Source organism: Bos taurus, chromosome 28 (assembly GCF_002263795.3).
Source record: "Bos taurus isolate L1 Dominette 01449 registration number 42190680 breed Hereford chromosome 28, ARS-UCD2.0, whole genome shotgun sequence".
Classification (NCBI taxonomy): Eukaryota; Metazoa; Chordata; class Mammalia; order Artiodactyla; family Bovidae; genus Bos; species Bos taurus.
In genome coordinates, this window is record NC_037355.1 from 10446678 (window position 1) to 10469780 (window position 23103).

The window sequence follows — 23103 nt, forward strand, 5'->3', positions numbered from 1 at the left end:
CGTTTGGTGTGAACTGTCCTGATTAAATAATAAGATTGATTGATCTTATTGATTGACATTCACAAGCAAGTGAATTTTATAGAAACAGCAAATGGCTTCTTAAAAGAACTAAAACATAAATACCACCATAGCCTTCACTAGACAGACCTTTGTTGGCAAAGTAATGTCTCTGCTTTTGAATATGCTATCTAGGTTGGTCATAACTTTCCTTCCAAGGAGTAAGCATCTTTTAATTTCATGGCTGCAGTCACCATCTGCAGTGATTTTGGGGCCCCAGAAAATAAAGTCTGACACTGTTTCCACTGTTTCCCCATCTATTTCTCATCAAGTGATGGGACCAGATGCCATGATCTTCGTTTTCTAAATGTTGAGCTTTAAGCCAACTTTTTCATTCTCCTCTTTCACTTTCATCAACAGGCTTTTTAGTTCCTCTTCACTTTCTGCCATAAGGGTGGTGTCATCTGCATATCTGAGGTTATTGATATTTCTCCCAGCAATCTTGATTCCAGCTTGTGCTTCTTCCAGCCCAACATTTCTCGTGATGGACTCTGCATATAAGTTAAATAAGCAGGGTGACATACTCCTTTCCCAATTTGGAACAAGTCCGTTGTTCCGTGTCCAGTTCTAACTGTTGCTTCCTGACCTGCATACAGGTTTCACAAGAGGTGGGTCAGGTGGTCTGGTATTCCCATCTCTTTCAGCATTTTCCACAGTTTATTGTGATCCACACAGTCAAAGGCTTTGGCATAGTCAATAAAGCAGAAATAGATGTTTTTCTGGAACTCTTTTGCTTTTTTGATGATCCAGCAGATATTGGCAATTTGATCTTTGGTTCCTCTGCCTTTTCGTAATGCAGGGTGAGCATCTGGAAATTCACAGTTCACATACTGTTGAAGCCTGGCTGCTTTGCAGTGTGTGAGATGAGTGCAATTGGGCATTCTTTAGCATTGCCTTTCTTTGGGATTCAAATGAAAACTGGACTTTTCCAGTCCTGCAGTCACTGCTAAGTTTTCCAAATTTGCTGACATATTGAGTGCAGCACTTTCACAGCATCATTTTTTAGGATTTAGCTCAGCTGGAATTCCATCACCTCCACTAGCTTTGTTCATAGTGATGCTTCCTAAGGCCCAGTTGACTTTGCATTCCAGGATGTCTGGCTCTAGGTGAGTGATCACACCATCATGATAATCTGTGTCATGAAGATCCTTTTTGTATAGTTCTGTGTATTATTGCCCCCTATTCTTAATATTTTCTGCTTCTGTTTGGTCCATACCATTTCTGTCATTTATTGTGCCCATCTTTGCATGAAATATTCCCTTGGTATGTCTAATTTTCTTGAAGAGATCTCTAGTCTTCCCATTCTATTTTTTTCCCTCTATTTCTTTGCACTGATCACTGAGGAAGGCTTTCTTATCTCTCCTTGCTATTCTTTGGAACTCTGAATTCAAATGGGTATGTCTTTCTTTTTTTCCTTTGCCTTTAGCTTCTCTTCTTTTCTCAGCTATTTGTAAGGCCTTGTCAACAACCATTTTGCCTTTTTGCATTTCTTTTTCTTGGGTATGGTTTTGATCACTGCCTCCTGGTACAATGTCACAAAACTCCATCCATAATTTTTCAGGCACTCTGTCTATCAGATCTAACCCCTTGAATCTATTTGTCACATTCAATGTATAATCATAAGGGATTTGATTTAGGTCATACCTGAATGGTCTAGTGGTTTTCTCTACTTTCTTCAATTTAAGTCTGAATTTGGCACTAAGGAGTTCATGATCTGAGCCATAGTCAGCTCCCCGTCTGGTTTTTGCTGACTCTCTATAGCTTCTCCATCTTTGGCTGTGAAGAATAAGATCAGTCTGACTTTGGTATTGACCATCTGGTGATGTCCATGTGTAGAGTCTTCTCTTGTGTTGTTGGAAGAGGTGTTTGCTATGACCAGTGCGTTCTCTTGGCAAAACTCTTATGTTTTGCCCTACTTCATTCTGTACTCCAAGGCCAAATTTGCCTGTTACTCCAGGTGTTTATGGAGTTCCTATTTTTTCATTCCAGTCCCCTATAATGAAAAGGACATCTTTTTTGGGTGTTAGTTCTAGAAGCTTTTGTAGGTCTGCATAGAACCATTCAACTTCAACTTAAGCTTCTTCAGCATTTTGTGTATATATATATATATATATAATATGTGTATATATGCATATATGTGCATGTGTATATATGTACATATGTATGTGTATATATGTACACGTGTGCATATGTATATGTACATGTGTGCGTGTGTATATGCGTATACCTGTATATATGCACGTATGTATTTATGTATATATGTACATATATGTATATATTTACATATAGATATATACGTACATGCATATATATATACACACACACGCACACACACTCTTTCATATTCTTTTCCATTATGATTTAATACAGTATATTGAACATGGTGTCCTGTGCTATATATAGTGGGACCTTGTTGTTGATCCATTCTCTGTATAATGGTAGCAAGGATTTTATGTCACAGGCATTGAATAAATGAGGGGGTCTGGTTTTCCATTAGTATGTCATTTCCATAGATACTGGGCATATAGCTCAAAGTCCACAGTCCAGCCCAAGATGGAGTCCTGCTTTCAAGATACAGCCTATTCTGTTTCCTCCTTCAGGAAAGCCAGCTGACTGAGAAGATGTCAGACTAATTTCTCAAAGTAACCATCTTATTGTGGTCAGGATGACAGGTTCTTTTATAGAATCAGAAAGAGAGAAAGAAACAATGAGGAACTAAAGTCAAAAGGCAGAATAGAGAGGGAGAGGCAGTGAGGAAGGAAAGTAAAAGGGTCTTCAGTCTTGGGCAACATCTCCAGGAAGGTTCAGCCTTTGAAAGGGATGTGCTAATCTCTTCCATTCAGAGGTAGGTGGTGTCACACTATCTCTTTTTGAGTTGAACAAAGGCATTTTACTTTACAGTCAGGCAGAGGGTCAGGAGAAGGCAATGGCACCCCACTCCAGTCCTCTTGGCTGGAAAATCCCATTGGGCGGAGGAGCCTGGTAGGCTGCAGTCCATGGGGTCGCTAGGAGTCAGACACGACTGAGCGATTTCACTTTCACTTTTCACTTTCATGCATTGGAGAAGGAAATGGCAACCCACTCCAGTGTTCTTGCCTAGAGAATCCCAGGGACAGGGGAGCCTGGTGGGCTGCCGTCTCTGGGGTCGCACAGAGTCGGACACGACTGAAGCGACGCAGCAGCAGCAGCAGCAGCAGCAGCAGAGGGTCAGGGTCCTTTAAGGCAGGCCATTATGCATGATAGTAATAACAAAAGCAACAAAAAGCAAGTCAAAGAAACAGTTCCAACATGGAGTCAGAATTGGCTTCTTCTCTACAGCAAGCGCACAGGGCACATTGCCAACAAGGGACCACAGTGAAATCCTGAGAATCTGTTGCTTTGACGCAGAAGCCAGACAGGACTGATGTACACTGTAAAACCAGTTTGGCCAGGTACACTGAACGTGTTAACCTCTAAGTGAAGTGATCCCTTCTCCCCCCGTCTCTTCAAACTTGCTCTGTAGCCCATTTCTTTACCCCTCTTTGAATGGATCTTGTGCACCAGCCACTCTCAGATAAATAAAATTCCTTCAGTCACTTTGTCACAAGAATTGTCTCACTTCAGTCATTGTATGGTGACACTATCACTTAACTCTTACCCAATTTAAAACTCCCCCTCAAAGAAACACTTCCCCTCATGCCTGATTTTGTGCTGAAAAGGCCTTGTGGGCTGAGGGTGGAGGGCAAGGAGTACGCTCTGGGCTTCTCTGCCTTCTCTCCAAGGGGTGTCTGTTCCTCCTCCTCCCCCTGCGAGCCAGCCTAGGCCTCCTCGGGGTTGGAGCTGTGAAGAGGAAGAGTAAGGAGAGGGAGGTTTTCCTCTAGGCACGTGGAATTCAGGACTGCACTGTGGCCTGGCCACCCGGGTGGCATATTATATTCTTCCTCTGATGAGGGGGCTTGGCTCTCCTACTGCTTCCAGTGCCTGGAAAGGTGTCTTTTCCCTTCCAGTTTCAAATTATTCCACAATCTTTGTGCATCTGGTGGCCCCCATCCACCTCTGAAAATCACATTACCCTTTGAGACAGTTTGCTTGGCAATATTTCAAAGTCCTTTTGGACAGAATAGCTCCCACTTAAGAAATCAATTTTTTGTTACTTTCCATCTTTTACACTTTCTAATACCAGGCTGTTACCCAAAAACTAGGTTCTTCTCTTGATGGATGTTGAGCTAATAGATACAACCAAAGATTGGAGGAAGGAAGGATTTATTATTACTTGCAGCAAGTAAGGAGAACACTAGGGTTCTTTCCCAAAGTAGTGTCTCTCCAAACAGCAAAATTGGGAAAGTTTTAAGCTAAGGGTACATGCATATTCATGAAGAGGCTTCAGCAGTGAAGAATTCGGACAGAGGTTGACAGAGTCCAAGTTTAGTTGACTGGAGTCAGGAGGGATGTCATCATTCTGTCCCCCACCTGGGTGAGGGCCTTAGCTCCTGCAAAACTCAAGGACTGTATCAGATTATGTACCTCCTTTGAGGAGGAACTAAAACTCTGTTTTCACTGCACTATTATTTGACTGCCCTTTCTCTATTCCTCTGTTCCTTTGTTTCCCTAAGATCATTGATTACTGAGATCTATCCAAGGGCAAGCACTGTGACCAGGCTGAGATCACAAAAATGGCTCAGGCCAAAATGGCTTCTCTTATGTCAAAAAGCTGCCCAACTTCAGAAGACAGAAGTCACGCGGTCCTGATGGCTCTCTTGAGGCCTCCTCTCTCTCTCCATGTAAAGGAAGGCAAGGGTAGCCCGGTCCTCACCCACCGTGCAGGGGTGGAGGTTGGAGAGCACTTTGCAAAGTCTGTCCCTTTTCAACTTCAACACCTTTATGTCTTAAGGCTAGAAAGATCTATTTAGTTTCCTTTCACAGGTACTGAATCTGGCACCTTACTTTTGAAATATGAAGATACTTGGCACTTACTGTCTTTGTTACTGAACCAAATTAGGGTCTGGTTGTCTGTGTGCAATAAAGCCAATCTGCTGACACCTGGTGCTGGTGAAGGAGAGTGCAGCATTTATTGCAGGCACCAAATAAGGAGTCCACGACAGCTAGAACTTAAAAGGCCTGAAGTCCCTGAAGGCTTGCTGGTAAAGCTTTAGAAAGACAGGATGAGGGAGGGGTCTTGTGGGGTGTGTGATCAGCTCATGGACAAGTTGAGAGAGGGGACTTGTGGGGTGTGTGATCAACTCATGGACAGGTTGTGAGAGGGAGCTTGTGGAGTGTGTGATCAGCTCATAGACGTTCTTCTGATTGGCTAGTGGTGAGGTCACTGGGAGTCAACATCATCAACCTGTCTGGGTCTACATGTTGGTGGGCAGTATATAGTTAACTTCACCCACCTAGTAGGAGTTTCAGTCTCTGCCAAACAGCTCAGAGGACATGGCTCAGAATATTATCTGTTGTCCTTGAGAAGGAACTAAAGGTCTTTGACTTTGTTTAATGGCTAAAGTATTATTATTTTGTCTTGCCTGTTTTCCTTTCCTTCTGCATTTTTCCCCTTCTTTGATTAAATTTATTGTTTGACTAAAGTTTTCCTACAGATAAAAGGAAGGCCGAGGACTTGAGTGGAGGTCTGTTTTGGGAGGGCCCCATAGGGTCCTCGGAGAAGGCAATGGCAACCTACTCTAGTACTGTTGCGTGGAAAATCCCATGGGCAGAGGAGCCTGGAAGGCTGCAGTCCATGGGGTCGCTAAGAGTCGGACACGACTGAGCGACTTCACTTTCACTTTTCACTGTCATACATTGAAGAAGGAAATGGCAACCCACTCCAGTACTCTTGCCTGGAGAATCCCAGGAACGGGGGAGCCTGGTGGGCTGCTGTCTATGGGGTTGCACAGAGTCGGACACGACTGAAGCAATTTAGCAGCAGCAGCAGCAGCATAGGGTCCTGGCTCAGTTATATCTTTTATCCTCAGCTCTAGGTCCTTAAGTGAAGCTTCCATTTTGACATCTTGTCAGTATCTTCAATGCAGTCCTCTCTTCCAGTCACTTGTTGCTAAAGTAAAATCTATTATTGTAAAGTTTAATTTGGCAGTTAATTTATCAGGAATGACTGTTGTTTGTCTGTTTCTGGCCCAGGGTCCTTGCACTGGCAACCAGCAGAGTTTGGCTCACAGCAGGCTCTGGGATGCTGTGGTGGGTTTTCTTCATGTATTTGCCCACATGCAGATGAAGCTGTCTCAGGTAAAGTCACTGTCCTCTGTCAGCCTAGGTGAGACACTGTACACTGCGATCATTGGCAAATTAAACACACTTTCCTGTGTCAGAATGTTATCTTTTTTAGATGACTTCTTTATAAATCTTTTACATGACTTTTTTTTTAATCCTTTTTTTTAATAAAAGAATTTTATGCAAACTGACAATAGGTGGGAGCCGTTATTCAAATTTGAGAATAAAAGATAAAGGAATTGACTATAATGGAGAAATAAAACAGTATAGTCACGAAACACTGTATATTTTACAATCCTTCATAGACCCACATTTCAATGATTACTCGCTGGAATTTTCCTCATCCATACATATAATTGGAAGAGGATTGTAATCTGCTGCAAATCCCTCGTTAAGGAGAGACAGTTTTCTTATAGGGTCATAAACAAGCATTTGTTCTCAAAAGATGACATTCACCAATTAACCGGACATTTAACTTCGAAAGTCAAAGAGAAAAAAATAGCAGTACAGTTAGGCAAATGACGAAGAAACAGATTTTTCACCATGCTTAATATTAATCTGGGAGCACATCTTGGAAACATGAGCATGCTGTTTTCTCACCCCTGTATTGCATGTGGAGTCAGAGATACATGAATAGAAAAACTCTAAATATGAATCTTGAGTAAATATGTCCCTTTGATGCAGGGAATTTTACTGGGATGTCCTGAGATCTGACATATCTGTTGAGTGTGGATATCTGTCAGGTGTCAAGAGAGGAGAGAATGCTAGATTAAAGTCAAAGGACTACCTGTCCAGCCCCCACAATTTCATTTATGTGTCCATCTCTTCCTTGAGTCTCCTTGCCTCCAGCAAAGTGAGGAAACTCACACCTCCACCCTGCCCTCCAAGCTGGAAAATATTGTCAAATAGAGCCAGGCACAGGTTAAAGTGGCAAGAACAGATTTAATCAGTGATAACTGTCACTGTAGGGAGGAAAATCTAGTGTGAGCTGAACTCAACTTGGACTTGTACAGAGATGATGGGAGGAGGAGGGAATGATCAGGGCTCAGGGAAGAGAAAAATTATAAAAGGCTGGTCAGTGTAAACGTGATGGGCCAGCTGTGTCTGCTAGCTGGCAAGTATTGACATTAGGATTCTACCTCCTACAGAGCCTGGGAGACAGACTCTAGCATCCTCAGGTGTTGGCTGGAACAAATAATAAATTTTTTTGGCAGCCTTGAGTTTTCTCAGGCAAGCACCCTAAGAGGGGTTGAGGTCTTCCTAGTGAAGTAGCTTTGAGCTGTTAGAAACCATGTCGTGTTTTGTTCTCTTTTTTTTTTTTTTTTTTTTTTAACTGAAGTGTAGTTGATTTGCTGATGAGACAGATAGCATCATTGACTCAGTGGACTTGAATTTGAACAAACTCCTGGAGATAGTGAAGGATAGGGGAATCTGGCATGCTACAGTCCATGGGGTCATAAAGAGTTGGATACAATGTAGCGATTGAGCAACAACAAATCGTTGATTTTCAGTGTTGTATCAATCTCTGCTATACAGTAAAATGACTCAGTTATATACATATGGACATTCTTTTTTTAGTATTCTTTTTCATTATGGTTTATCACAGAATATTGAATATAGTTCCCTGTGCTACATACGAGAATCTTATTTATCCATCCTATAGTTTGCATCTGCTAATCCCATCTCCCAGTTGTTCAAGGCTTTATAAACCAAGATTAAAGCCTACTTGGGAAGAGGGCCCAGAGGAGTTGGCTAGTTTGGTCAAGGAGAGAATCTTTGTCAGTATCTGGTTATTGGTAACTTCTACCAAATAAGGAAATATCATGATTGTTTCATCTAATTGCTAGTGACATTTTAGTAAGTAAAGAAAATCAACATGAACCAAATTTATCACAAGAGAGTTCTTATTTGGATGTATTTCCATCATTTTATTAACATCTAGCAGTGCTACCTAACAGTTGTTCATAGTTTATAGACCTAGTTGAGGTACCAACTATTTAGAAAGAAATACATCTCATCCTTCATACAGTGTTGAAATTTGGCTTCCTGTGTAGAAAAATTCATGTGAATAAAACAATACCTTGTGGGTGTGTGTGCATATATATATATAGGTATATGTATATTTTTTTTGAAAAAAGTATAGTTTTAAAATAAAAAACTCTGGTGACGCATGGGGTTATAATGCAGATATCAATATTCCATGTTTTCAGGCAATGAATCTAAGCATAGTGATGTTTATACACAACATATCTATATAAAATTTTTTGTTTCATGGTGAAAAATCAAAGACAAAAAACCCAGAAAATTTTAAACAGAGAAATACCCAAGAGCTTAATCAAGTTGGTAAATAAGATACTTGTGTGCATTTTTTGGCTAGATTTATGTCGGGTAAGTTTATCTCATATCACTGTCATGCCTGTGTTTTCCAGAATAAGTTAGTTTTACAACTGTATAGCATCTCAGTGTAGTAAGTTAGAAAGAAGAAAAGACAAGTCTAGTGTTTTCAAGGAGAAGAAAGATGCCCAGGGTTCTTGCCTACCTGACCCGAGGGTCTCCACCATTGTTTAGCTCTTCCATACTCTTGTTAGATTTATTCATTGTCCTTACGAATACTTTAAAAAATATGAGTTGAAATCAACAGTAAATACTCTTTGATTCTGAAGTGTGTATTTTTAATAAGCTGCAGATTTTTATTTGGCTTCTTTTTAGCTGTATAATGCTGTAAAGTCTGCTATTGGTAGAAAGGTATTCTTTTTGTGAGAATAAGTATGACATTCTTGCTGTGTAATTTTCTCATGTTATCTCAAATGCACTGTGTTAATACTTTCAGGACTCCAGTCAAATTGAGCTACTGAAAGAATTGATGGATCTTCAGAAGGACATGGTGGTCATGTTGCTGTCCATGTTGGAAGGTAGTTTTGATTTACATCTTCAAATCCCCATTATTCTTTGAAGGATTCCATATATGCTTGCTCTGGGAGTCAGCCTGCTGCAAAGGATAAAATATCAGTGCCAAAATGGGACAGATACCTCAGACTTATTGCTGGCTTGACTACTCTTTTCTCAAGTTAGTTTTTTTTTTTTAATTAAAAAAAAATCCTGCCAATCTCAGGTCACAAAGCTATGGAGTGAAACCAGTAGTACTTCATTTTATAGTGGTATTTTTCATTTCACAGTGATACCTTAAAGGGTATGCTCTTCAGAGAGTACCTTAAAGAGGGTTTTGTTTGTTGTCATTTTGTTTGTTTGTAAGCAGTAGGGATTACCGATGTTTGGGGACACTCCAAATGCGTAAATTGCTGCTTTGAGCTGACTGCCTTATAGCTCCTGTGGGTCCTTACATTTCTGCAGGTGGAGAAGGCAGTAGAGAGCACCCCACCCACCAAGGCTCGTGGCAGCCTAAGTTCTCCCCACTCCTTGCCTCTTTCTTGGGTTTTCATTCTCTCTCTTTCCACCTTATTTTCCTTTGCTACTGTGTTTTCTTTCTATCTCAGGCAGTAAATATAGTGGGTAAGAGATTAGGTTCTGAGATCCGCCACCAGCACCCACATCTCACTTTCTGACCCAGGCAGCGTGACCCTGACATGAGTAACGTCTCCGTTTCTCACGTCCCTCCTCTATGAGACGGAGCTCAGAACAGCTTCTGCGAGCATTCTGTGAAACCATGTGAATGTGACCAGAGCCACTGCAGAATGTTTGCTATTATGTTCCCTATCCTTTTTTTCTTAAGTCCTTCTAATTTCTCTCTCTCACTTAGTCTGCCCTGCATTAGCTAATAAAGGTAGTAGACACACCTTGCTCCAGGACTTTAAAGATGCAGTGTTTGCTTGAAACCCTTAGTTGGCAGCCACTCTGTATTCTCCAACCACAGATCCTTTTCCCAGGACCTCAATTCAAGTTTTAGTCTAAATAGTAGCAACACAGACATAATAACTGAAGGAATAATGAATTAAAATTAACCTCGTTTAAGTACTTTTTCATCTGAATACCAGGTTTGTGAATTGGATAGTATCATTATCACTCTTTTGCAAATAGTGCAGAGAGGCTAAGAAATCTGCCCAGGTTGCTGTGCCAGCAGATGGTGGGATCTGGATTCAAACCCCAACAGCATGGCTCCTGAGCCAATGCCTTTTTTTTTTTTTTTGGCTGTACTAGGTCTTCATTGCTGCCTGTGAGCTTTCTCTAATTGGGGTGAGTGGGGGCTACTCTCGAGTTGAAGGGCTCAGGCTTCTCATTGTGGGGGCTTCTCTCATTGCCGAGCATGGGCTTTCGGTGTACCACTTCAGTAATTGTGGCCTATGGGCTTAGCTGCCCCAAGGCATGTGGGATCTTCCTGGGCCAGGGATCAAACCCGTGTTCCCTTCATTAGCAGGCAGAATCTTAAACACTGGACCACCAGGAAAGCCCTTGGGCCCATGCTCTTAACTCTGGTGTTTACTGCCTCACAGATGAACTCCACAAACCCATCATCATGTATCTTTATTCTGATGCCCGTCTTTGTGTTACATATCACATTCTGTTCAAGGAATGATGACTCTATAATTTAGGGTAATATCTCATTTTCTCAGGCTTATTCATAATATGCCATTTTCCAGCTATAAACATTCTGAACTATGAAGAAATGTAAGGAGATCTTTTACATTTTACATCAGAAAGAACATCTAATTTGCCCTCAGTGGTTCCGTTTGAAGTCCTGGCCCTAGCTCTCAATAATCATTTTACAGCATACAATTTAATTTAACCTTGCTAAACACAGTTTCCTCAATAGTAAAATCATAATTAATAATAAAAACTACCTGTCTCACAGGTATTTTCAGGTATGAACATGAAATTAGGTGTAATGTCTGTGAGCAGTGATTTTTTTATCCCCAAAGGGCTAGGCAAACACTCATTTTTATTATTAATATGAGACTGGATTTCTGTTTCAGGCTTTCGGATAATATAAACGTCTGCCTTTTTTCTTTTTTTTAAAAAATCCTAAAGTGTGTTGCTTCTAGGATCAATTAAAGGGAAAAAATGTCAGCCTTTCATCACATATTGTTTACATGCATTAGTCTAATTACTTTGTAAATATGCTTTTGCATGTGTTCATGTAATCACTTTCTAAAATTAGAGTTTACAAGTAATTATCCATCTTTTCCTTCACACATTGGAAGAGAAAAGAGCTATCTTTGATTCAGGTGTCATATAAGATTTATATTGTTATTTTCTCTATAGGCACTTTTATTTAAGACATTTTAAGATGTTTACTATTTACCTGCTCAAGTTAGAAGCAACTTACTCAGTTGGACCAGGGTACAACAACTGAGCACACACTCAGCGTACATTGGCTCCTATCTGCCATCGACACTGGTTTTATTGGGAATGTTCATTTTGAGCCAATGCAATTCTTTATCCCCAGGCAATGTTGTTAATGGCACCATTGGCAAACAGATGGTTGATATGCTCGTGGAATCTTCCAACAACGTGGAGATGATTCTCAAGTTTTTTGACATGTTCTTAAAGCTCAAGGACTTGACGTCTTCTGATACTTTCAAAGAGTATGACCCCGATGGTAAGGGAGTTATTTCCAAGAGGGACTTTCACAAAGCTATGGAGAGCCATAAACACTACACCCAGTCCGAGACTGAGTTTCTCCTGTCCTGTGCAGAGACAGATGAAAATGAAACCCTGGACTACGAAGAATTTGTCAAACGGTTCCACGAGCCTGCCAAGGACATTGGCTTCAATGTGGCAGTGCTTCTGACAAACCTCTCCGAACACATGCCCAATGACACCCGGCTGCAGACTTTCCTGGAATTGGCCGAGAGCGTGCTCAATTACTTCCAGCCCTTCCTGGGCCGCATAGAGATCATGGGCAGTGCCAAGCGCATCGAGAGGGTGTATTTTGAAATCAGTGAGTCCAGCCGAACCCAGTGGGAAAAGCCCCAGGTCAAGGAATCCAAAAGGCAATTTATATTTGACGTGGTCAATGAAGGAGGGGAGAAAGAGAAGATGGAGCTCTTCGTGAACTTCTGCGAGGATACCATCTTTGAGATGCAGCTGGCGGCTCAGATTTCAGAGTCAGATCTGAATGAGAGGTCAGCGAATAAGGAGGAGAGTGAGAAGGAGAAGCCGGAGGAGCAGGGTCCGAGGATGGGTTTCTTTTCCATCATGACGGTCAAGTCCGCCCTGTTTGCCCTCAGGTACAATATCTTGACCCTTATGCGGATGCTCAGCCTGAAAAGCTTGAAGAAGCAGATGAAGAAGGTGAAGAAGATGACAGTGAAGGACATGATCACAGCCTTCTTTACATCCTACTGGAGTATTTTGATGAGCCTCCTGCACTTTGTAGCCAGCGTTTTCAGAGGCTTCTCTCGCATCATCGGCAGCCTCCTGCTGGGAGGAAGCCTGGTCGAAGGTGCGAAGAAGATCAAAGTGGCGGAGCTCTTGGCCAACATGCCAGACCCCACACAAGATGAGGTTCGAGGAGACGGGGAGGAGGGGGAGAGGAAAACCCTGGAAGGGGCCCTGCCCTCTGAAGACCTGACGGACTTGAAGGAACTGTCAGAGGAGAGTGACCTGCTTTCTGATATCTTTGGCTTGGACCTGAAGCGAGAAGGAGGGCAGTACAAACTGATTCCTCACAATCCCAATGCTGGCCTGAGTGACCTCATGAGCAACCCCGTCCCCATCCCAGAGGTGCAAGAAAAGTTCCAGGTAACTTACCTCCAATCACAGCAGCTCTCTGGGCTTCAGGTGGGCATGATAACTTGACATCAGCTGTTTTGCTTGTGCCAGAGTGGTATTCAGTAGATGACTTGCCAAAGAGTAATGGCTTTTTAGTAGGCAGAGCCAGCTGGCTTTTTGAAGGTCCTTTACAAATTATTTCATTAAACTATGAAGGTACAAACTCTGGTACTCACTCTCAAGATATTAGGCAGTTGATCAATAATCATTCCATCCACAAATATTTTATGAGGATTGGCCATGTGTCTGGTCCCCCTGGGTATCATATGGAATTAAAAGAAATGTAAGATGTAATCATTGCTCTCAAGTTTCCTTAAAGAGTTTATTAGAAAGATAAACCACTCATGAAAAAAATTAGAAAATCATTAAGTGGTAAGTAGCATAGGCCGCAGACTGTGGAGATTACGTGAGAAAATGGAAAGCTCAGTATGGCTTGGAGTAGCTGGTTGAGACTGAAGAAGTGGGACTTACGTTGGTTTGGAGGATGAGTAAGATTTGAGTAGGTGAATAAGGGAAAGAAGGTAGTTGTGAAATAAGTGGGAAGGAGTTTAGAAAGTTGGTGCTCCCTGCTGGCCTGGCAGGTGAGTGTGGGGAAAGGGAAATGCATGAACCAGCAGAAGGAAGGGCTCACGTGGCAGTTTTATCCCCTCGATTGAGGCAGGAGGGCAACATTTATAGGTTACAATTTGACACAGGGTCACAGAGCTTCCTGAACTCATTCAAAAGTGACGTGTTATCCCGCTTCTCTTTTCCCATGGACTCATCCAAGGAGCAGAAGGCAAAAGAAGAAGAAAAGGAAGAAAAAGAAGAAAGCAAATCCGAACCTGAGAAAGCTGAGTACGTGTCATTTCTGTGCCCTTTGCTTTGTGTCAGTGTCTTTCACACATCCTCTCCGTTCGGGGATGCAGTGGAGAGAATCTCAGGTTGCAAGGTGACACCTGTCATCTCAGTGGAAGGCCTCATCCTCAGTGGGTGGGGATCAGTGTAAACACCTACCTGGAGGGGTGTGGGGGGCACTCCTGTCTCTTTCTGGTTCCATGAGGATTTTGTTTGTGTGTTTCTCAGCAGAAACGACTTTATGATTCCATGTGATATTCTCTGCAAGATGACTGTTGAAGTTTTTTTTAATTGAGCCTCTATTCTGTCCTTGTAAAGAAGGGAGGGGACAGGCATTCTGAATGCCATCGCATAGACTCTTAGGGAGTGGTGGTGCTCAACACACTGTCCCAGGGCCACCTGCTGAAGAACCACCTGGAGAGTCTGTTAAAGACACAGTTTCCTGGGCCCCTGCACAGGTTCTGAGTCAGCAGGGCTGGTGTGGAGCTTAGGAAGCTTCGTTTTCACCTACAGTCTTGGTGCTATGGAGAACACAGTTATAAATGCATTACTAAGACATAAAGAGCTGCATATGAAACAATGAAAATGTGTAATTTCCTATAAAACTGGCTTCCTGTTAACAATGGAAGCCTACATCATTCCCCAAGTTTGCACAGTTTTATATGCATATTTTTTAAATTGGGGAAAGCAAATTTTTAACTGCATAAGTACCACTGTTCTTGCATGGCACTTTATTTTTCTCCTCTTTTCTGTTATTTTCTTTGGCCTGTTTTCATTGTCTGTTTTTTCCCCCCTAGATTAGACAAATGTTGGTTTAGAATTGTGTTAATTTAGTTATACCTATAAAATTAAAATAATATTAAAGTGAATAATTCAGAAATAATTCTTGTTTCTAATATTTTCATGGGGAAACAGTTTTATTCAACTTTTTCACATGCATGCTTGACATTACTAGAGTTAACCTTTTGAGTAATTTAACACTTTTGCAGGGAAAATCATATTTTTTAATTTCTAAGATATTTGAGAAAATTTAGAAGCGTTTTAAGCCCTAACAGCTAGTCATTGTTAAGGACTGAATGTTAAAATCAGAATTTAAAAACAAGGTATGTTGAAAAGTCACAGCCAAAAAAAGTCATCATTATTATTCTCTTTTCAGTTAAATATTTTATCATACACTTTGAAAGGAATATGCAATATATAGACACAAAGATACTTGAAGCCTGTAAAATTTTCAAACTCATACAAAAGAGAGAATGTATAAATGGCTGTTATAATGTACAGCCATAAACCCATCACCTAGTTTTAATACGGGCTTCCCTGGTAACTCAGCTGGTGAAGAATCTGCCTGCAATGTAGGAGACCCTGGTTCAATTGCTGGGTTGGGAAGATCCTCTGGAAAAGAGAATGGCTACCCACTCCAGTATTCTGGTCTGGAGAATTCCATGGACTATATTATTCCATGGCATCGCAAAGCATTGGACACAGCTGAGCGACTTTCACTTTAGTTCTAATAATTATTATCATTTTGCTAACCTTGTTGTATGTAGGTTTTCTTCTGCCAACCATCCCCACCACACACACACACACACACACACACACACACACACACATTGTGGGGCCTTCTGTGGGACAAGTTGTTTTAAAGACAATACTAGTCACCATGTCATTTCACCTGTAAGTACCTTGTATACATTACTAATTTATATAACTTGTATACTAATTACTAAGTTATTACTAATTTGAACAGCTAAAGACTGTTTAAAGAACCATATTTATCATTCTATTTACACTAAACAAAATTTGCAATTCTTTAAATACTGTCTAATAGCTGCTAAATATTAGGCTTCAAGCTTCCTTTATTGTTTCAAAGGTGTATTTTTACCATTGGTTCGTTTGAATTAGGCCTCATATGAAGGTCACTGTTGTCTATTCTTCACAGTTGGAGCCATTCATTGTCACAGATCTTGCACTGTTGGGTCAGTTGTAAAAATGGCCATGTAAAGGACTATAACAATGAAACACAGACAAACATAACAGAGCTTGACAGTCATTTCAGTGGCAACTCTTAAATGTTAAAAATAATGTTGGAAAAGCCTCATATGGGTTAAGTATGAGTTATGTTATGTGGCTTACATATATATGATTACATATGTACATAAATACATCTCCATGAAGGCTTGGTATTTTGTACCTGGAGAGGTTTAGGTATCAAATTTCAGTGCTCCCAATTCCATTATTGTCTGCAGAATTAACATATTGACATTGTCTATATCTGTCAACAACCAAATGTATATGCCTCTGATTTTAAATCCTAATAGCTAGTCAGTGTTAGAGACTGAACATTAAAATCAGAATTGAAAAATAAGGTATGTTGAAAGTCACAACTGAAAGAAAGTCTCCATTATTCCTTTTTCGGTTAACTATTTCATTGTACACTTGGAAAGCAATACACTGGGTAGAGATACAAAGAAAATTGAAGCCTGTAAGATGTCCTATAGAGCGGAACTTCACAGAGTTATTAATATATAGGAGACTATGATAAGCCAGAAATTCTACCCCTAATTCTAAAATTAGAAGAGGTATCAGTTATTTAAACTGATACTATGATTTGAATACTTGTATGTTTATGTATTTTGGCATAAAACTTGTTCAGTTCTTTGGTGTCTGGATGGTTTATATTTCACTCATTTGCATTCATAGAGGAGAAGATGGAGAAAAAGAAGAAAAAGCCAAAGAAGACAAGGGTAAACAAAAACTGAGGCAGCTCCACACACACAGATATGGAGAGCCAGAAGTTCCTGAGTCAGCATTCTGGAAGAAAATCATAGCCTATCAACAGAAACTTCTAGTAAGATGTTTTAGAATGAGTATTGTTTTTGATACATTGTAAGACCATAATCATTCGGGTGCAGTAAATACCCACTGACCTTCCCTCGGGTGGTAATCAGGGAACCCAGTCAGCCCTGAACATATATTGTGTTTGCTCATCTTAGTGTTTATATGTTAAAATCAGTGTCTTGGTCCATGGCTCCCTATTGTCAAACCCATAATCTCTGCACACATTCACATGACCCGAGACCACGTGACTTAGTGACTGCCAGCATCTTCCCAAAAGGACATTTTAAGGGTAAGTTAATTAACATACCCCAAGGCTCCCTCTTTGCAGGACACTATGTAAGGCTCTGCAATACATGATAGCAAAACAGATCTTCTAGGGGATAAGTAATTCATCTTGATGTTTCAGAGTGGGGTTAGTCAATCTTTCTTGAATTGCCCTTTTATTAAAAATCCAGTTATAAAAATATTAATGCAGTGAGCCAACTCTCCAATGATAAGATGATCTATTCAAAATTATTCTTAAAATGGAAATAAGTAAAAAAGTGAAAGAAGAGGGAGAAGATAGTTCTTTATGTAGTATCCTAAACATTTTCAGAAATGTTCCTTTAGTTAACAAAATATCTGCTTATATGTGGAAAAAAAATAAAGAAGATGTAGTTCTCTATTCCTATTCATACAGGATGGAATTGTTAAAAATTTTGTCTAAAAGACCTTTTATATGAGTATGTATGTATATGTGTATAAATATTATATATTTATATCATATAAATAGGAAAAGATTGGGAGATGAATGTCTCAAATAAACCTATATGAGGTACTGACCAAAAATGTCAGACCTAGAAATTAAGAACAACACTCCATAATAAAGCCATTTGAAAGGCAAAATCATTTAACCTTTGAGGAAAAAAAAAAGACCAAAAACTCATATAGTATAGAACTTCACCTATAAGGAAAATGGATTGTTCTCAGTCATGATATATTCTAACTGCTTGTACATAAATGTTTATATATATGACATATTTTAAATAATTTACAGGCAATGGCACCCCACTCCAGTACTCTTGCCTGGAAAATCCCATGGACGGAGGAGCCTGGTAGGCTGCAGTCCATGGGGTTGCGAAGAGTCAGACATGACTGAGCGACTTCACTTTCGCTTTTCAGCATTGGAGAAGGCAATGGCAACCCACTCCAGTATTCTTGCCTGGAGAATCCCAGGGATGGGGGAGCCTGGTGGGCTTCCGTCTATGGGGTCACACAGAGTCGGACACGACTGAAGTGACTTAGCAGCAGCAGCAGCAGCATGCTTTCTTAAACTACATTGTATGTTTCCTGTATTATTTAATAAAGAGTAGACAGAATGCAAATGTTTTTGAGGTAACTCTGGATAATCCATGGTTTCGTTTGTTGTCACAGTGGCCATGGCTGCCCCGTGTGGTCTGGCTAGGGTGTGAGGTTGTACAGGCGCTGTGATAAGCTGTAGCAGCCCCAGTGGGTTCCTGAAGAGTCTGTGTAACCACAGTTGAACAAAGCAAGTAATGTAGATTTTTTCCCCCATCCTTCTGTCCCAGAGGTGCCTTCTTTCCTGTTTTTCTTTGCACCATCACTTTCTTTGCACACCTGTTTGCATGCACAAGCCTAATCATGGCCACAGTCAGGTGCCACAGTGCCTCTCATGATGCCAGTTTTCGTGACCTCCCAGCTCAGATAACCAAAGTCACTAACCCAGCCAGTATAACCCAGTCCCACCTTCTAAGGAGAACCAGTGTGACTGACCCAGTTTGGATGCGGTGGCCAACTTTGGTCCTATAAATGGTGGCAGAACAGTCAGGATCATATGTTGGGAGATGACACCATCCAAGTCGGGTGTGTCTGTGGAGAGGGATAACTAATGAAGTATCATTCTGATTTGGCCTTATAATGCTAAAGCCCCTGATATATCCAGATAGATACTTTCTAGTCATCTTGTGGAGAAGGCAATGGCACCCCACTCCAGTACTCTTACCTGGAAAATCCCATGGATGGAGGAGCCTGGTAGGCTGCAGTCCATGGGATCACGAAGAGTCGGACACGACTGAATGACTTCACTTTCACTTTTCATTTTCATGCATTGGAGAAGGAAATGGCAACCCACTCCAGTGTTCTTGCCTGGAGAATCCCAGGGACAGGGGAGCCTGGTGGGCTGCCATCTATGGGGTCGCACAGAGTCAGACACAACTGAAGCAACTTAGCAACAGCAGCAGTCATCTTGCACTTAATATTAAAACAAATTCTTGGTATGTCCCCAAATCTTTTCACTTAAACCCACTTCTGGTCCAATCAGTGTTTTTTACTTTTCCCCCATAGCTTAATAAATGACACCAAGCATTTACTTACTTGCTCAGACCCCAGGATACAGAAGTTACCATCTCTTGAGTCCTTTCCTTTTTCCTACCTCAGATAAATCCAAGAATAATTCTCAGCTCTCTCTTTCAAATATATCCAGAATTTTCCCGGTTCTTAACATTTCCACAGCCGCCACTGGTTCAAACCACCACCACCAACATCCTCTTTCTGCATCCTGCAGTAACTTTCTAACTGGTCCCCTGCCTTCTATGCCTCCAGTCTACTTTATACACAGTAGCTGGAATCATCTTTCCAAATCATTATCTGATCACATCAAGCCCTCTTCAGCTCCTTCAAGAGCTTGCCATCTCATTTACAATAAAATAGTAATTCCAGTTACAATAATAAAATTAATGATTACCTTCCTCTGTAGTAACTTATCTAATCCTCATAACAAACTTATGAGACAGATTTTGTTGTTATCCCCACTTTACAAATAAGGAAAGTGATGCTTACAAGAGTGATTAAGTCTCTTGTCCACATCCTGCAGTGAGGAAGTGGTGGGGTCAGGCTTCATACCCAGGGAGTATGGTCCCAGCAATCAGACGCTGAACCACTGCACTGTAAGAAGCAACACTTTTTCTCTTTTTAACATTTCTTTTGTGTTTATTGAGATACACCTTACAAGCAACAGTTAAGTCTACAGACTTCAATTGTACAGCTCAGCTGGATAAATGTTTACACACATAACATCTGTGTAGTGACCATCATCCACAGCCCAAAGCACAGACTTTTTATCAAAGGCCTACAGAACGATGTCCCCTTCTAACCTCTCTGACCTCATTCCTTCCCATTCTCTCTTCTTCTCACTGTGGTACCTTCTCACTATCCATCAAACACACCAGCATCACTCAGAATTCAGGACCTTTGCTCTCCAAGCTCTTTCTATGATGTTCCCTTCCCACAGATGTTCACTTGATTATTGCCCTGTGGCATCTAGGCCTCAGCTCAAATGTCACCTCCCAGGAACCTTCCCTGACCACCCATCCAGATAGTACCCCCTTCCCTAAGTCCTTAGTCTGGTGGATTTTTCTTCATAGCATTTACCATTCCCTGAAGTTAGGCTATTTTTCATCTGTGAGTGTGCTTCTTTATTATCTGTCTACTCCATGATGGTTTAAGTTTTCTTATTCACTATTATGTTGACAGCACCAAATATGGGACTTAATAAATGGTAGGCCGTCAAGAAACAGTTTTTGGTAAATGCATGAAGGAATGCTTTATTTCAATTGCTTGCAAATTTCAAGTCTCTTGATTCAATGACCTTTTAATAATTTTTTTCACCTTCAGAACTATTTTGCTCGCAACTTCTACAACATGAGAATGTTAGCCTTATTTGTCGCATTTGCGATCAATTTCATCTTGCTCTTTTATAAGGTACGTATGCCTTAGTCTTTTAATAACCAATATGAAACTACAAATAGACTGAATTGAATGTAATGATTTGACAGATCCACTAGTAAGCACATGAACACCTTTTCTGAAATGTATTTTGATGAAAGAGAAAACCTGAATCTCAGGCACATCGCTGACTGTCTAGGACAGCAAGACTAGATTAGCTCCTTAGCACTGAGAAATGTCCCCACTGAAGAATATGGGATTTTAGAGGGTTTGCCCACAGTACTTATAGCCAGATTTGGCTGGATATGTCACATGTATGAATGTGTCACATGTATCTTGGTATGGCATAACTGTATTCCATTAAATTCTTTTGATCATTGACAAGACAGCTTAGCCATATAATTTTCCCCTGCATGCATTTTAACCCTGGTAACTGGTTAGACTAGAGGGAATTTTTAAAATATGATCATTACTTGCCATTTTTTTTCTATTGAATTTTAGTTGATTTACAATGTTGTCTAAGTTTCAGTTTATGGCAAAGTGATTCATTTATGTGTGTGTGTGTACACATATATTTTCTTTCTTAGATTCTTTTTCATTATAGGTTATTATAAGATATTGAATATAGTTCCCCGTGCTGGGTTTTTGAAAAGCTGTCTTTTCAGCCTATGCTTTTAGTCTTTTCATCATGCAGTGGCTTCACATCCAGCTATTTGCTGATAAGGCTGAGTTTCCATTGTTTCTTGTTTACCCTGATCTCTTAGAGAAAAATGAACTGACTGTTCTCTAAATGGTTTGAATCAGGTCTCCACTTCTTCTGTGGTTGAAGGAAAGGAACTACCCACTCGCAGTTCAAGTGAAAATGCCAGAGTTAGCAGCTTGGACAGCAGCTCGCCTAGAATCATCGCAGTGCACTATGTGCTGGAGGAGAGCAGTGGCTACATGGAGCCCACACTGCGGATATTAGCCATTCTGCACACGGTCATCTCTTTCTTCTGCATCATTGGATACTACTGCTTGAAAGTAAGATAGTAAGCCACCAAGGAACTTGTGTGTGTCTGCGTGCATGCATGCTGTTCTGGGGCAGCAGATTCTGAGATGAAAACTGCAGACACATAGTTTCTTAGGGACTGTTCTATCAGCACCTGAGGGGCAAAGGGAAGAAGCAGCACGGGGAAGACAGAGCAGTGGGGCTACAGTACAGACCCAACAGGGCATGTCACAGCCTCTGTTCTGAAGCTGAGACACCCCTTCAGGGTGGTCCTGGGCTGGGGGCATTGGAGCCTGGCCTTTAGAGCTCTGTGTTGACCAGTTACTGGCTACAGGCTGCCCTGGGAAGGGGATGTAGCTGTCACATTGAATTTTTTTTTTTCCCCACAGTAATTATTCACATATGGAAAATTTCACCTATAACTTGACAGCACAGCAGTGACCAACCCACTATGTAACTAGCAATGTTCAGTGTAGTAAAAATTCTAGAAATAGATCATATTTGACCTCCGAGTCGTTTCAGTTATTCTGCTACTAGGCACATATTTCTCACCATCCTTGGCAGAAATGCTTCACAGTTTGTCACACATCACCCAGAAAACAGTGTAGCTTCATTCCTAGACCCTTTAAGGGAGTGGTATAGTTTGGTGAATAGAACTCAAGGCTGTCTCTCCAAGTGCTCAGAGCTTCAAACCTTTGCAAACCTCTTTTATCTTTTACTAACATGGCACTGTTATGCTGCAGGGCTTTTGTTTCACTGTTCCCTGCTTCCGATTGGGAAGCTTATACAAGAGTTTTGAAAAACTAGGGTCTGGAGTAAATGATTAGAATGTAAAGTTTTCTTCAGAAATACCTGTTCCTCCCTTTCCTTCCCTTGTTTTATGAGAGGGAAGGGGGGGTGTTCTTAGGTACTTGCACAATATTTGCATCTTTTTTGCATCTGTGTCTTGTGTAAACTCTGTGCATATGAAAAGAGTGTCAGTAAATTCTGGAGACATTTTGGCAAATTGACAAACATTTTTGCTGATGTTGAAATTAAAATTTATTTCAAAATAGCATATATAGGCATGCTGAACAGGCAGTTATTAAAAAGATTTTTCAAAGTTCTAAAATTTTTTAAAAGTATGCATTTTGGAACATTATAACAGTGCTTTCTTTTATTGCATCTCTATATATATTATATGCAAAAGAAAAGAAATTTTATATAATCTTTTTCTCAATATTTAAAATTTATTTCATTAATGCAAATTATCTGTGAACCTCTCTGTGTTTAAAAGCATATGCATACATATACCTGCACTATCTTCTGTTTTTCTAAAACCTCTAGATGCCTCTTTCTGCCTAAACATGGCTGGTTCATATTCACTCATTGTTTACTTTCCTGGAAGTAACATGGGAGATATTTCTTTCCAGAAGCTGTTTTGTATAGATAGTGACCACAAGAGATGCTGGTTAATGTAAACTAATTTTAACATGTTTATTTTTCAAATGTAGGTCCCACTGGTTATTTTTAAGCGAGAGAAGGAAGTAGCTCGAAAATTGGAATTTGATGGGCTTTATATTACAGAACAGCCTTCAGAAGATGATATTAAAGGCCAGTGGGATAGACTCGTAATCAACACACAGTGAGTAAAGAATTAGATGAGACATTTCTGTGCTCAGAAAATTTCAGGATGTAAAATACTTGGCCAGAGTTCCTGCAGATTTGTCAAAAGTTTAGCAGAAGTG

The 23103-nt window shown here is 40.6% G+C and overlaps 1 protein-coding gene across 7 annotated transcripts in view; it reads left to right on the top strand.

Annotated features, from left to right (window-relative positions):
• RYR2 (ryanodine receptor 2) overlaps window positions 1-23103 on the top strand; it is an 827636-nt gene that overhangs the window by 755330 nt on the left and 49203 nt on the right. For all 7 annotated transcript variants that reach the window (XM_059882653.1, XM_059882647.1, XM_059882648.1 and 4 more), the window contains 8 exons: window positions 6169-6273; window positions 9089-9170; window positions 11660-12957; window positions 13757-13824; window positions 16525-16672; window positions 20335-20421; window positions 21190-21408; window positions 22870-23000. In XM_059882653.1, the coding sequence (XP_059738636.1) occupies window positions 6169-6273; window positions 9089-9170; window positions 11660-12957; window positions 13757-13824; window positions 16525-16672; window positions 20335-20421; window positions 21190-21408; window positions 22870-23000 (2138 nt within the window). The remainder of the gene's footprint in view (window positions 1-6168; window positions 6274-9088; window positions 9171-11659; window positions 12958-13756; window positions 13825-16524; window positions 16673-20334; window positions 20422-21189; window positions 21409-22869; window positions 23001-23103) is intronic.